This window comes from Hippoglossus stenolepis, chromosome 22, assembly GCF_022539355.2.
Source record: "Hippoglossus stenolepis isolate QCI-W04-F060 chromosome 22, HSTE1.2, whole genome shotgun sequence".
Classification (NCBI taxonomy): Eukaryota; Metazoa; Chordata; class Actinopteri; order Pleuronectiformes; family Pleuronectidae; genus Hippoglossus; species Hippoglossus stenolepis.
Window position 1 is genome coordinate 7,437,759 of NC_061504.1, and position 15,859 is coordinate 7,453,617.

At 43.4% G+C, this 15,859-nt stretch overlaps 1 protein-coding gene across 2 annotated transcripts in view; it reads left to right on the forward strand.

Annotated features, from left to right (window-relative positions):
- Positions 1-15,859, forward strand: part of LOC118101268 (chemokine-like protein TAFA-5) — a 138,259-nt gene that overhangs the window by 31,168 nt on the left and 91,232 nt on the right. Inside the window, exon 1 of one of the 2 annotated variants that reach the window (XM_035146867.2) lies at positions 14,033-15,223. The exons of the other annotated variant lie outside the window; for it this stretch is intronic. Within the exon in view, the coding sequence (XP_035002758.1) occupies positions 15,133-15,223 (91 nt within the window). The 5' untranslated portion in view covers positions 14,033-15,132. Of the gene's footprint in view, positions 1-14,032; positions 15,224-15,859 lie in introns of those variants that run through there. 2 annotated transcript variants of the gene reach the window in all.

Below are 15,859 nucleotides of genomic sequence, written 5' to 3' on the forward strand. Positions count from 1 at the left end.
TTATGCCACAAACTCTTTCTTCTTCCTCTCCCTCTCTCTTCTTAATCAGTTCGCCCCTCTCACTTTCAATTAATCAATCTTCTTTCTCTTTCCCTCCTCTTCTCTCTCTCTCTCTCTCTCTCTCTCTCTCTCTCTCCATCAATCTGTTTATGTCTTTAATACGTTCAATTAGCAAACCACTTTTTGTTTTTGGGGCCTGCAGATTCCACTCACATTAATAGCATGTTGCTGTCGTCACTCCAGGTTCAAGTAAAAGCTCCAGAGTGTGTGTGTGTGTGTGTGTGTGTGTGTGTGTGTGTGTGTGTGTGTGTGTGTGTGTGTGTGTGTGTGTGTGTGTGTGTGTGTGTGTGTGTGTGTGTGTGTGTGTGTGTGTGTGTGTGTGTGTGTGTGTGTGTGCACGTATCAGCATATCAAAGGAAGCATTTGACTCCGTTTTGACTTCACCTCGACTCCTTCATGGATCAGCCCCTGCAGAGAAAGCAAGAACAGACATTTGTGTCCTTGGCGGCTACAAAGGTAGATGATTATCAGGGATTGGGCTGACGTGTTCTGTGTGTGTGTGTGTGTCTACGTTTGTGTGTGTGTTTCATACATATGCATGTGTGTGTGTGTGTGTGTGTGTGTGTGGGAGAGATGTGATGATGAATATGTTACAGGCTGCCTTTGACTCGTGCAGGATGCAACCTTGTGTGCCGCTGCGCCTCTACATCTGGGCGAGAGCACTGATCTATAAATTCTCGCGTGTGATAATTCCTCCTTTTTTCTACACACACACACACAGAGAGAGAGAGAGGGAGAGATACAGGTTGCAGTGGCGGCAGGGTGGGCGAGCAAACATGTGGCTCTCACCAACACCCCACAAAACTAATCTCATATCTACTTTTGCTGCCACGAGATTGTTTGCGCGACGGCCCTGAGGAGAGCCGAGACGACAGAGAGGGGTTAAAATCAAATCTAGCTCTTGTCACCGACTCCATCTTCGGAGTGATCTGTGTCCGCGTGTGTGCAAAGGCGACATAAAGTGCACGTGGGAGCGAACACGCAGTGGTGTGTAATCCCATCACATTACTCCTGAGAAAATGGAGTTCAAGGTTTTCATTGGTATGCCAAAGTTGCAGAAGCTTGTGAGTTCGGCGGCAGCCCGGAGTGAATGGCATCCGTCCGCCATTCTTCTTCTATTTGCCCCTCAACTAAAGAGCCTCTCGAGCCTATGAGAAAAGGTGGGAGCTTTTTTACAAGGCTGTAGCTTGGATATACAGTTCAGGTGGCGGCGTACCTTGTGAGCTGTGGAATAAGAGATGAAGATGGAGTCCTCACATCTCTACAGCCGACAATAATGGGATTCCAGGCCATATTTTCTCGGTGTAAAGAGACAAAGCCTGGTTGGAATCAGGATTGATCCCCTGGATTGATTCTAGTGCTGTCAGCGGGAGTCTGAGCTCTCGAGAGGCCGGTGGATGGTGCTCGATCTGCACAGTGTTTGTCCTTATTCTCATATATTTCTCACTTTTTCGGTTATTTCTTTCATTCTCGCTCTCTCAGTCCACTTATATCTGTCTCTCTGTTTCTCCCCTCCTCTCACCACACGCTGTCACAGACCTTTTCTCCTCGTTAGACAATGTTTTAAGCTCGACTGCTCAATGAATTGAGCAAAAAGTCTTGGTCCACAAGTGGAAAATGGAATCTATCAAGAGTAAAGGAACAAATTGGTGTGTTTGGCAATTTCTGCTCCTTACACTAAATCAAAAATCATGTATAATTTAAATGTTCGCTGTTCATTTTGCTATTCATGCAGATTTGCGTCAACAGGCAGCAGCAGACACTTGCTGTTGGAGGGATAAATAAAGCAGTATCAAATTGAATTTAATTATATTGGATGGTTTAAAATACCCATTTCAATTTTTAAAACACAACAGCACTGTTTTCAAAATAGCTAAATGCGATGTAAAGTGTGTGTGATTTGTGGAAAACAGGCTGAAACAACAGTTAGTGTGCGCTCTATTATTATATTTGGCTCAAAGCTGCAGTAATGATTATAATAATGGATCAAATGACGTTGTGTTAGAAAATACTTTATCTGTAAAAGATACACAAATAACTTGATCACAGAACAAGTCACTTAAACAGAAACAAAAACCAAACAAGGGAAGACAACGACAAACTAGAAAACAATAGCACATACAAAACTGATCTCATTAGATTCAGCCGTACAGTCTATGAAACATGCAGTTACAGTTTCTAAAACAATGTCTGATGTTTCATTTTCCAAGAAAAGAAATGACTGTGTAATATGAAAGGTCTCACTTCCACCTTAATGGAGCATTGTTGCGTCTTTCAGCTAATTGTTTTGGTTTTATTGCTCATAGCTTAAATGCTCTGGATCAGCTCTTGATTCCAGATGCAGTCGTCGGCTCTGATAAAGCCTCTGTACACGACCTGCCCAGCAACAAGCAGCAGAGAGTCAGTGAGTACAGCTGCTGAACAGCGACAGAGCAAGATGTATCCCTCAAGTGCAGGTGGAGACCAAACCAGAGCTCACAGGGGAATGGAAACTACACTTAGAACAACAGGTTGACAACAAGATGATGACTCTGCAGTTCCAACTGTGCCGGATGTTCAAGTATGTGAATAAGTTATGTTCACCATATGGACTGTATAATGTATCAATGTGTGCATGTGAAGGTGTGTGAAATGTACATAGTTCCATTCTTGTTGACCATTTTCAAAACCTGATGTTCTCTGTGAACCAATACACGACTCAGGCATGTTTCCAGAGTCGGCTAAATAGTCCGGAAATGAGTGAAAAGGTCGGGGGGGGAAAAATCAATTCCAATCAGTAGGAGATTATTTCCCTTTCAAATGAAAGGAGATGAAATGTGCTAAAACGTTGTATTTGGCTGTAATTGTTCGCGCTCCGTTGAAAATGCACAAACTACACATTTAAATGATCGCTGCTCTGCGGAGGCTCATTTTTTAAAGTGTCGTTCCATCAGGAAACCGTGTGTGACGTGCACAAAGGAAAGCATAAACACAAGCTTATTAGTTTTCTTGTCACAACGAGCTTCCGCCGTGTGTTTGCTTTCATCCCGGAACAATCCCTCTGACTGTTAACACTGAAGGCCATGTGTCTGTGGCGAGGACCCGCAGCTGAGCACAGAGGTGACACAGGGATTGGATAATGTGTGTCCGTCCAGCAGCCTGTGGTGACGGACAGACTGTGTGAGCGTCTGAAGCCCCTGCCCAAGTGTTGCTGCAGGAATTGTGAATCATTTCGCCGTCCGTGTCACTCGGAGCGCTTTATTCGCCGTGTCCCTTCTGCCCCCGAAAAACAAAAATGAGTTTTTCTATGTCCGACCCCCCCCCCTTGTCATCCCCCACCCTTCGTCTTTTTCTCCTCCTCATGTTCCACTCTGCCTCCTTTTCTTCTCCGTTTCTCTCTACATGCCCTCATCTAATAATCACATTTCTTTTCAATTGCCTTTTCTCTTTTTTTCTCTCCCAGATGAATGCAGGCATGGCCGGGTGATTCAAGGTTACAGCAATCTAGAGCGGAGACTGCTGTTTTTTTTATTTATTTCATTTTCCCCATTTTTTTCTACCTCGTGCCAGACAATGCTGCGACCAAATATTATCATCATCTACTCGATTTTCACAATTGAATTTGGTTTTGGCCATGGAGGCCACAGACGCCGATGCTTTAAAGCTATTGCTGCTTTCCAATTTCCTCTATGCTGCTTTTTATGCCGTTGCAGGTACATTACGCAGAACACGCCGTGCATTATTTATTTAAGGGGGCTCAACAGATACGGCGAAATATACAGAGTGTGCAGCAAGCGACTCACAAGGCACGAAAAACACAACACATGTTCGACATATGTGCTGGAAGGTGCTGATTTCACCTGTGAAAATATAAACTAAGTGTCATTTAAACTTGAACATGATTAATATGCATTTACTATTGAATACATGCAGTTGTTATATATTGCAACTTACAAAATAACTTACCTTGTCAATTCATCATATGTAGTAAAATCATGAGGGAGGCACTGATTGCAAGGGGACAATTTTTTTTGTTGTTTTACATTTTCTGGACAAATGGGTGGATCCAGGTTTTAACATTAATATTTAAATAAATAGATATTTAGAAATGCTGTTCTCGTATACATATTATATTAACTATTGTTTTAATGTAGTTAATATCAGAATACTGGGGTTGATGTACACATAGAGTTTGGGACATAGGGTGTTTTCTAATATTTTCACTGGCTTCCACGGGAATAATTCATGGACACTGGTGAAAGAATCCGACATATTTAGGGTAATGATATCTATGTGTGTGTGTGCAACTTGATTGAATTAAAGGAGACTGTCGGCCCTTTTGGGGAAACACTCACGAGCCTTCTTGTCGAGAATGTGTTAAGAATATTCATACCACTCTGTTCACTAAATATGAAGGGAGAGCCAGCAGCCAGTTAGCTTAGCTTAGCACAATGACTGGAAACGAGGGGACACAGCTAGCCTTGCTCTCAACAAAGGTAACAAAACCTGCTGACTGTAGCCTCCAAGGCGTATTAACAAGTCAACGCAGCAAGAGAAAGTGTCGGGGTAACACAGAGACTCCAAGAGGCACCAGACTGTCATGTCATGTGACACTGAGCTGAACGGTTCACCACTGTGTTGTGTCCTGACCTATTTTTGTGCCTTTCATTAGACATGTATCAGTGCTTCACCTCTTTTTTCCCCCCCTCTTTTCTCTCCATCTCCTCTCGTTTCTCTTCCCAACACATGCGTATCGCTGCGGGCTGTGTGCGCAGGTGGTCACCTGTATGTTTGGAGACAGCACAGAAGGCCACACGTTCCTCCTCAGAGCTTTTCTCCTCTGTGTCTCTCGCTCACAGTCGTTCCACTCCTCTGTCAGACTCACTGATCTGTTCCTGAATGTGCCCGGCCGCAGACTTCGACCACATCTACCGGCAGCAGGGCGGACTGTGATGAAAAGTGAGACCCCGAGTCAATTAACGCACTTTCAGCCAATCGGGAGCCAAACAGAAAGTGTGCCTCGTTTCGTGTTGATTGGATATAGATTTTCAATTACTCCTTAACAGATTGAATATGACATCCTCGTTAAAAAAAAGTTGATCAATATTTAAATAATGGAGTCAGCCATCCTCCCCAATTGCCTGTATGGAAAGTGATGGGAGAGACGTCCATGTTGACACTGATGTGACATGTTTTTTTCTGGACTCTATAATCGAGCGCGGCTCATCACTGACGACAGTTTGTTGGCAGGTCAGACTGGTCTTTAAAAGGGAAACAAGAGAAAAAGCCCTAATAGCAATGTGGCTCGACGCTGATTAGATAAACACTGTGATTTCATTGATATTTAAGGCATCATTAACAAATGCTGTACCACATTTTAATATAGTTCCTTTTATTATAAAGATATTTATGCGACGTTGTCAGTCAAGGGAAATGACATCCTATACTCCCCATACACAGTATCAGTAGGTTGACACTATTTGAGGTTTACAGGCTTTACAGCTGATTTCCCAACCAGTACAGGTGAAGGAGCCGATGCTAGATATATGTAAATATGTACAATTAGAGGGAACAGCAAGAATAAATAACTAGTGATTAAATAATTATTAATCCAATAAATAATCAATAATTCAGTTGCTTACTGCCTGTTTCATTGTACGTTCTCTGACAGATTTAAGTGTTTTTCATTTTGTTTTCTTCGTACATCTTTCTTGTCGTGTGTTATAACTTATTTTACCACGTTTAAATGATACCGAGTCCTCTGGGTATCTTTGCCAATAACTGTCCCAGGAGACAACGGAGACACTTGGTAGACAGACTGGTGTTTGCTGTTGTTGAGACCCTCTTGTTAAATATTTAACTGTCAGCGCCGTTGCTTTTGTTTGTCTTTCGTCCGCCGAGATTGAGGAGATAAACACGCAGCAAAGAGGAAGCTGCACAGCAAGAGATGATTTATTTTATTAGTCGTTCATTTATGTCCCTGGTTTTATATGTTTCTGCTTTTTGTTTTGTCTCCTATATGAAGCGTGATTCTTCACAAAGCTGTGATGCAAGGTGCACACTGTAGAAATAGAGCTGACGTGTCGAGTCTAGTCTGCTCTCTAATGTGCTGCAGCACCTGATCTCCGCAGCTTGTGTTGTGTAAGCAACAGTCACATCTGGACTGGGCCTGGTGCTGGCAAGTGGGACATCAAAGTCTCCAGAACCTGGTACTGGAAATGTTTCGGGAGGAATTGATGTGTTATAATTGTTTTAATTTTGAGACATCTGTGACGTAGCATAACGATGTGTAGCTGTCAAATTGGAAAGCAGAGCCCTTTCTGGAGTATTTTCTGGAATTGAATTATATATATTATGCCTTGTTACAAGTCTCATAATCCTCATTCATGCAGGTTAAAACTGAAGAATTCAAATTTAACTAATCTCAAACTCACCATTGAGTTAATGATAAAAGATGAGTTTGAACAATTCAATGTTTGCGGTGCACTGCTGCACTTCCTCAGGGTGCCATAGGTGAGAGAGTTAAAAGTGAAGGAGAACTTTTTAGAGCATGGTTATTCCCTGACAACAACAACCTGTTTTGTTGAATCATTAAAAATTGTAAGTTGTAAGAGGCTGGTTACTCTGAGGGAAGATTCGAGCTTGGTTCGTTGGCAACGCCTTAATTTTTCTTTTATTGCTGTGAATAATCTGTTGTCTCCAGCATCGGGGGAATCGCCTCCTCAACAAAGCAGTTGTATCCGTTCTCTATGTGATACTTGCCTGGTGAAAGCGGATGAAAAGAATATGAATAATTAATCGAGTACATCACCGATCATTTGTCATCGCACTGTAGCGTTTAAGGGATCGGGCCAGGTGAGGCATCAGCGCCGAGGGATGATGGATGAACCAAGATCGGGAATGTGGACACTAAACAGAGAGGAAGCTCCCGCGTGTTTGTTTGTTTGTGCTGCGACTACAGGAAATGTAAGAAGCTTAGTGGGCGCCTCGGGAGGATGAGTCTATCTGTGGTGTTTGCCAGTTCAGTATATTGCATTTCCTATAATAAGACTTGATTAAATGTGCGTCGTGCATGTGTACAGTTAATAATGAGCAGCACAATAACTTTGCAGCTTAAGTCAGTGTGAGTGACACTGCTTCAATTAAAAAGAGCAGCAATGTATAAACATTTAACATGTTTAGATTAGAAATAACAATACAGCGTTTGTGGGGCCATATATCTCCTCAGTGAATTGTGGTGAAGAGACGGAGGGAAATCTTATTATGCTGGAATGGATTTCAGTAGAGTGCCTCCACCAAGGCCCACCAGTCGCCTCATGAAACCACATTTAAATTTACTGGATCCAGATTTTGATTTGGATCTGCACCAAATCACACACACTCATAAACATCAGTCCCCTAAACGTCACTCATTTCTCATCATGATCAATACTCACCAAAAATGATTTAGATCTGGATCCACAACAACATTTTATGGGTTCTTGCTTGGTTCATGACTCACCCCCCCAAAACATTTCAAGGAAATCAGATGAGTCAATTTTGTGTAATCCTGCTAATTTACAAATAAACGCAGACGAAAGCAGAGTGTCACTTAGTAAAGTGTTTTCCTCTGCCGAAGCCCAACAGTTCCCCTTTAATTTCATCAAGCTGCACCAAATTACACTCAGTCATAGATATCAGTCCTCTGAGAATGTTAGATTTTTTTCTAGAAAAGTTCCTTCCTATCTCGCGATGTTAAAGGAAGGGAAAAAAGATTTCTGGATCCTCCCCATTAGTCGGATCCACTCCAAAAGTTTATGTTTATCTTGGTTCACACCCCGACCCCTCCGCCAAGTTTCAATAAAATCGGTTCTCTAGTTTTTGCGTAATCCTGCTAACAAACACCACTGAGAACATAATCCCCTTAGTGGAGGTAACTGCTGTGTAACATTTACCCCCTGAATTTTTCCACACAGATTCTGGACAAAGTGTCTTTGTCAAGGCTGCTGATGAAATGAAATTCTTGGAGATGCAACATAAAGGCCGCAAATATGCAGCTGAATACCAAAAATCCCTGACCTGTCACTCATTTGTTCACCGGAATGGAAAACTAGGCTGAAGACCTAAAACGTAACCTTCAAAAATGTGCACACTCTGGAAACTTTTGAGCCATTTTTTATAAAGGCTGTTATGTTAATGGTTGTCTTTTCTCTTGGGCTAATAATAAGCCCCTCATATGAAATAAATGGGCTATAAAGGACACTGGTGTGTTCTTTATAGCTCATGTATTTCTATCTTTAGATTTCTTCGTGTAATTTTGCATTTTGTGTTAAGTCAGACATTTTCTCTGACAGCACACAAATGGACGGTTGTCCCAACTTAAAAACATGTTCCCTAAGTACAAAGATATCACTGAAATGGATGTTGAATTCAGATTTTTGATATATTATTTACAGGCAGATACTTTATTTATTCCATGTGGCTGTCGGGTTTAATTTGCAAATAAGGGGGTCATGATTAAATACAAAAATTTTAGAATACCTAAATAGAGCTTTGTATTGATGGACTCGTAACGTCTATGGTGAAGTTGTGTATGAGGCTGAGGAGCGACAGTGGCAGCAAAAGGCCTTTTCTGACTAAGATGGATCCATTGTGTCTCCAAGCATGGGAGCTTTGTGCAGATAGTGCTGGAGATGATGTAAAGCAGAAGAAAATTTGATTTTTGTCATGTCTTTTCATCTCAGCCACAGAGATGAATCAGCCTGTGGCAATTTTTCTTGGACAGTTGCATTAAACTAAATGCATCTTTCCCTTATTTTGGATGTTTTCACATTTCCACCTGTAACGCCACATGGACACAAGTGGCACAATTCAAAAGCCTCCTGTCTCCTCACTGCTTCATGAATCTATTGTAGATTTCTCAAAGCTGAAAACACATGCCCAAAGTTTTGAGGAAGCCACACTGTGTATTATGACACCACCACACCCACAGCAGATATCAGCCTACAAATCCAATTTACTTCCGATAGCTTTCTTTGGTGTTGCAGCAGAAGCTTGATGTGTCAATTATGAAACATTTAAGGAGAGCACTAATGTTTGAGCAGCTAGGCCACCATCAATATTTTAAATAAAAACAACAGCTCAAATGACATAAGTGTTACATCAGTGGGATCGCTCCTGGTGAACCTGGATTATGAGGAACTCCTCGGCGTGAAACAGCCGAGAGACAAAGTCAACAACTAACTAGTGAACATGGCAACAAAATTAAGATCTAAAGACCTTAGATATCTCCCTCAGGGGTTGTTGGATACCAAAAATGGAGCTAGAAGAGAGTTGGGCATTTCAAGTGGCCAGAAACAGAAACTCCAAACAATTACTACCTTTGCTTCATAAAAGCACATTTTGGCACCGCAATAATCCACCTATTATACATTTTCTTCACGGTTCCCATATGTATTGGTTATTTCTTAACTAGGGCTTGGTTTGATATCATGTGATTTCGATTCAGCTCAGGATATTTTCCGTGTACGATACAAATTTTCGCTTGATGCAGCTGCTCGAGGGTGCGACCAAGGAATATGTTTAGTCGCACTTCACAGATTTTAATGGATGCACTCTAGAGCCCTGCAAATGAAGAGTTATGATAGGCTTAATAAAGTTAAATACGTGCTCGGGGAAATCTTACTTTCTGTAATTGTGTATATTAACAACCAAATGGGTTTCCAACAAAAATACTGATTAAAACATTACTAGCTTATTCCACCGCAAATGTTGTTCATCAATGTTCCAATGTGTGTTCATGGAAAAATAGACATATTCTACCTGATACATGAATAAATGCTTGATTGTTCAATTGCCTAAACGTTGGTGCGATGTGTCTTCACGTTGTGACACATGAGTGAGGTGGATACGAGTTGTGGTGATGCTCCCAGACGCAGTTCGATAGTTGTATGAAACTCAGGCAAAAATGTTGGACCATCCAGTTGTGCTGTGAAACAAACTTTGGATTTTTCACTGGTGAAATAATGGATTGTGAAGCATTTGTTCAATTATCTGTCTCTTAGTGTTTTTTTAAGTACTTTATTTAGAGTCAACCTTGTCTCAAGGGGTCTAAGGCGGCCATTGTTTCACGACAGCCAGCACCAAACTGTCCAAACAATAATAGCTCCAACTGTCAGAAGACAAAGTGGGTCACAAGGAAAAGCCGTATCGGTGGCGGCTACCTCAACTTTTATCTCTGATTAAACTGTAAGAATCTTTGTGTTGGACACCCTACTGGACATAGGCCATATGTTCTAGCTTTTCCCTCTGATTAAGCCCTTCTCCAGATTTATTGACCATGGGAAATAATGGGAAACACAGCGAATGTAGAAGTTTTAGCCCATTACTCATGGCTTTTATTGGCATGGGCTCTGTCTGGCTCACAGCCAGTGACCTGCACAGAGGACAAAGCAAGTAACGCCTCTCCTGGCTCCTGGCAAGGAAAAGCATAGCGGAGAGTGGGTGGCGGCATAGAGGAGGAGATGGCAAGAGAGGAGACGTGGCAGCAGCAGTGAAGGTGGGTGGTGTTAGAATAGAGGGGAAGGAAATATTTCAATAATTCATTAAAAAAAAGAGGAAGAAAAGAAACCAAATTCCACAGTGCTCCAAAACACATCTCAAAACATTTTTGATGTCCCCTTTCGATACAAGGCAAGAAAATCTCTAAGGAGGATTCATAATGGTGTCTAGACAGAGTTGTTGGTCCCAAAGGAAACAGGTTTGATATCAAATACTAAAAATACATATATTTATGCCTGGTAAATATAAATATCGCTAAAATAACATGTTCATTTCAATTGATTAGTTAAAGTAAAACCCGCAGATTGATCACGCTCTTTGATGCCACTTGGCTGCTGACAGTTCTGGATGGGATCTACTTGTGTCTGTGAGAACACCCCTTTGCTCCTTTGGGGACACTTAATACATTTTTCAAAACAAAACATCCTTGTCGCCTTCCTGCGCCACAACGGTCCCAAAAGTCAGCTGCCCAATGGGTTCATTAGAGCTTTATGGCTGAAGACGTGTACCTGTTGTGAACCACAACAGTCGAGTTGTGGGCCGTTAGAACCGACTCAGTGAGCTGAGAAATGCTTAAATGCTCTACAAAGCTGAGTGGAACTGCAGAGACTGCTGATAATTCCCTGCAGGTTCAAATGCTTTCACATCACACAGTCATTTCATCCTTTGAAAGGCTGAAATTGTGGCAAAAATATTGATTACAGCCGCTCCAAATTGACTAATTAAATTAAAAAGCGGGACAGAGCTTAGAATGTCCTCCATGTTGCTTCACACACAACAACAGAAATCCATGCTTGTCTGTTTGTTGAGTTCTATTTTTGATAATTTTTACACTTTACCTAAAAAAAAGCATAGATTCTAAAGATCCAGAGTGTGAAAGGGGCTGAAATCCAACAACATTCACCGTCTTACTGGAAGAAAGGTGCCAATTGTTATCCACACCTTCTTCTTTATAAATAACTCAACATAAAAGCATAATTATAGAATAAATATTGTGCCATTTTCCAAAAGTGAAAACCTGACATGTACTGACATGGACTGTACAGTGGTTTAGGAGCAAATGCCCTTCCCTCCAGGAACCTGACTTTTTCTCAGACGATCGATTTCGGAGTTTCACATCAGAGCAACGCTGCCAAAAAATCATGTAATTCGCAAACTCATCAATGTGTGGGCGCGTCTCTGAAAAGTACGTGTTGTTAACTCAACTCTGACTCCAACAGAAGTCTGCAAACTTTCAAAATAAAGATTCACCCTTCAAAACGCAATTTTCAAGGGTTCAGATGTTTTTTTTTTTAATAACCATTTACAAGGTTTCAAAACTGGAAAGCAAACCAGACCGGGGGCTAAATCAGAAACTCCGAAAATGGGTGGAATTTTGTTTTCAGCCAATGAAAACATTATGCAAGGCTCCAAAACTTAGCTTCAATCATGCAAAACCTATTAAATAAAAATGTAAGCTTTCAGAGTTTCAACTTTTCAACACCTTTTTTCTTTTTGGAATGTGGAACGATATTTATCTCATAGCTAATTACTTATAAGTTTAGTGGTAACAACATATTTTTCATGTGCTAAATATTTCCTCACAGTTGCACAAATTGCTGTTGCCACCTTAAATTGGTGATTCAAAATGGTTTGGGTGCTTTGGGACTATTTTATTTTACAGATAAGATGCAGCCTTGTGAATAGTTGTAACTGCTTCCTCTAGAAACACAAAGTGTGCCGTTCCTTCTCTGCGATTCCGAGTGTTTATTACATTAGGATGCATGCACATGCACAAGGTTATATTTAGTTTGCCACTCTTCCGCTGAGTATAGAGCGGTATAGGCACGGCAGATGATATTGTTAGACAAGCGCACACACCCACACGGTCACAGGCACACATAGAGTCTTCCACCCTAAATCCTTGTCAAGGTCAAGTCTTTGTTAATTGCTTTCTTTGCAGTGGATGGATGGATCACAGCATTAGAGAGGAGGCGGGGAGGTGTCAGTAGAAAAGGCCTCTAATACACACACAAACAGTAACATGCAAACAGAGGAATAAACATTCAAAGCAGACACACATGCGCACACACATTCTGGCTCACATGCCAACCAACAGAGACTGTTATCAGCTAATTAGTGCGAGTAGCTGCAGGGGCCAACCTTATTGACACCGCAATGACAGTTTTCTGGTTTGAGTGGCACTGCCAGTCGTCCGACAGTGTCATTCTGATTCAATTATAAACACACAGACGCGGGGATAAAACTCACAAGCACCCCCAAGGAGGAAATCCATCCGCTCGAGCGGACCATATGTGTTATTGTGTGCAAACTGACCATCCGCTTCCAAATGACTGATGGACGAACCGAGCGAACAATCGCGCGTCATGTGAGATTTAAGCAGCATGCAAATATACATAAAACTGGAACAAAGGCGGTGTTGGCACTCATGGAGGCAGGGTACGTGTGTGTGTGGGGGGGGATTACACGAGCTATTGTTTTTCCATTTCTGTGTTGGGCCTCCTCCAGCCGGATTGTTTTCGCTCCTGACGTCCTTTTTAAAGATCACTCTGTACTCAGAGCCAGGCTATATGTAGTGTAATCACTTTCAGGGGTGTTGAATATTCTTGGTAAATGAGCCTCGGGCTGGGCTACCCGAAGCCTATTGCTTTTCTTAGTAAATGGGAGGCTTGGTTAATGTATGCACAATTTCTTCGTTACAGTTTTCTTGTTTAGGGAGATGATGATTATGTGTCAATTCAGGGGCTGCATCCTTCAGAGGACACAATCTACACGGCACACGAAGGAGGCAGTCTTTATGGGCCAGGTAGACCGCGAGGGCCAAACCGAAATGAGCTGGTCTGGTCAGGAGAGGCTTTCCATGATTGGTGTCCCCAGCTTGTCCCGCCATTATTGCTGTCGCCCCTGCAGCTACTCGCACTAATTAGCTGAACGAAGAAGTTTTAACGCCCCTTGGTTGGACATCTCCTCGCTTGCCGGTGGCGTTTGCTTTTTGAAAACTGGTTCGTCACCGAAGGAAAAGGTTGAGCTGGGAGGGATCCACCCATTGGAGCCTTTGTTTGATGAAGGACGCATTTGCCGGCTGCATCTAAAGAAACTTTCCAAATGGGACAGTCGTCTTCAAATGCAGGCCCTGAACTGAGACACAGCTACAGAAATCCCCCCCCCCCCCCCAAAAAATGCATTGTTTTCACTTTCTTTAGCCAGAAACAGTCAACAGTCAACATAATCTTAATTAACTCCTGAAATACTCTTTCTAAGTTTGGCTTAATTCGTTTTTGCCATCTGATCATCACTGTCCGCCCACGGTTGGCTCACTTTTATTTATCAGTGGAAACATCCTATTATAGCAGCACTGTCTGCAGGCTCTGTAGCTGGAGGAGATTATTTGGGGGAGTTGTGACGTAACCTGGAGCTACGCAGAGGGGGCAGTCGAGTTGGTATGAGGCGCGCACACACTCACACACACAGGGATGGTGAGTTGTGCCGTGCAACTGTTTTGATCTACAAGGATTATCTAATGGGAGGACCGACTAAACAGAATAACCTGCTACTGCAGCCAAGTCTTTTCTCCATGATTTTGTTTTATTCGCCTTCAGAGAAAATCCAGGGCGAATTTGTCAACCGCTGAGCCTCTGATTTTTTTTTGTGGGGGGGAAATGTTTCCGAGATGTGCGGCGCGCAGTTGATGCATAGTTTATGAAACTGCCTGTTCTCGTGCGTAAATGGCAAGAGTTGCATTGGAGTGAATCAGGGGAGAAAGAGGGAAGCAGACAGAGGGAGGGAGAGAGGGTGGAGAAGTAGAGAGAGGGAAAGCAGCCCCAGAGAGAGAGAGAGAGTGCAAGTGACGGAGCAATATAGTGGAGAACTGGGGTGGAGAGAGAGAGAGAGAGAGAGAGAGAGAGATGGGGGGGAGAGAGAGAGAGTGAGAGAGGGAGGGAAAACGAGAGCTGCGAGGCGACTTGCTTGGCAGTGTTTGCCTCTGCCTCTCCGGCAATGGGAGCGATGTGCGTAACATGCAGCGGGGAGCGGTGATCATCTTCTGCGCGCCGCATCGCCGTGGAACCGCGCCGTGCGCACTCGAAGACGGAGCCGCACCGAGGAGGCGCAGCGCCGCTCCCGCCGAACCTGCCGCGAGTGGCCGTGTGCTGAGAGACTCCTGACGGGGAGGAGAAGAAGGAGGAGAAGAAGAGGGGAGAAGTGGTTGCGAGGGAAGGATGGCAGCCCTTCAGTCGGTGATCGGGGGTTAATCGCCTCCCCCTGTGTTTGGAGCCACTCTGACGCACCGGCAGGCGAAGCAGGAGCGCATACATTTGTGTTGTTGTTTCACAGATCCCAGCCCTCTTCTTCTTTTCTTTTTTTTTTTTTATTTGAACCACATCAGAACCGGACTATCAAAGTGAGGATTTGCGCACGAATAACGGGGACGAATGCGTGACTCCACAGTGGACAGAATATGAGCCAGTGCGTGTCTGTGAGCTGAGGTGGAGCGGTCTCTCTCCCTCTCCCGCCTGCACGGCTCCCTCGGTCCGCCGCGAAGCCTCCCACGCCAGGATGCAGCTTCTCCGAGTTGCGTGGGCACTGACCGGAGCGGCGATCTGCTGCTTTCTCCTCCTCCTCCTCCACTCCCGCCTGCTCAAAGAAGGTAACTCCGCCGATCTGACGCTTCACTTTTATGCTGCTCCAATGCGCCACCACATTTCCTTTAAGTTTTGCGCACCAATAATACGCACACGCGGAGCTCGTCCAGCTGCTCTCGGCGCAACCGCAGTCAAATAATCGACTTCCCTCCTTTTGGTAGCTGTTAAATAAAAAAATCCGTTCTAAAACCACACGGAAGCAGAGTCATTTGTATGAAGCACACGTTGTCTTGCTCTGCTCTGATTATCCAAACCATGCGTCTTTTTCTCTCCCCCCCTCACCAACAAGTCCTCCAGCTGTGGATAATCGACCGATCAATTTTGGATAATCAAAGATATAAGTTGAAGCAGTGCAGTGGGGGGGAGAAAGCAGCGTTCAAATAATCAGCTCCCTGTTTGTGTGGAGAGCTGATTCGTTGTAAACGTTCTCAATAGATGGCACTAGAGTCTAGCTTAAGGGTAATGTTGAGGTCAAGCGGTTCTAATGTCGCTCCGTTTACCTTCTATTGTGTTCTCTGCCCCCTTTTCATGCTCAATCCGGATAAATCATCATCCGATCCTCAGTCACACACCTCCAGGGGAGGCTCAATCATCCAGCACACTGTCCACAATGTGGCTGTCAGCACCGCCATGCTGTGTGG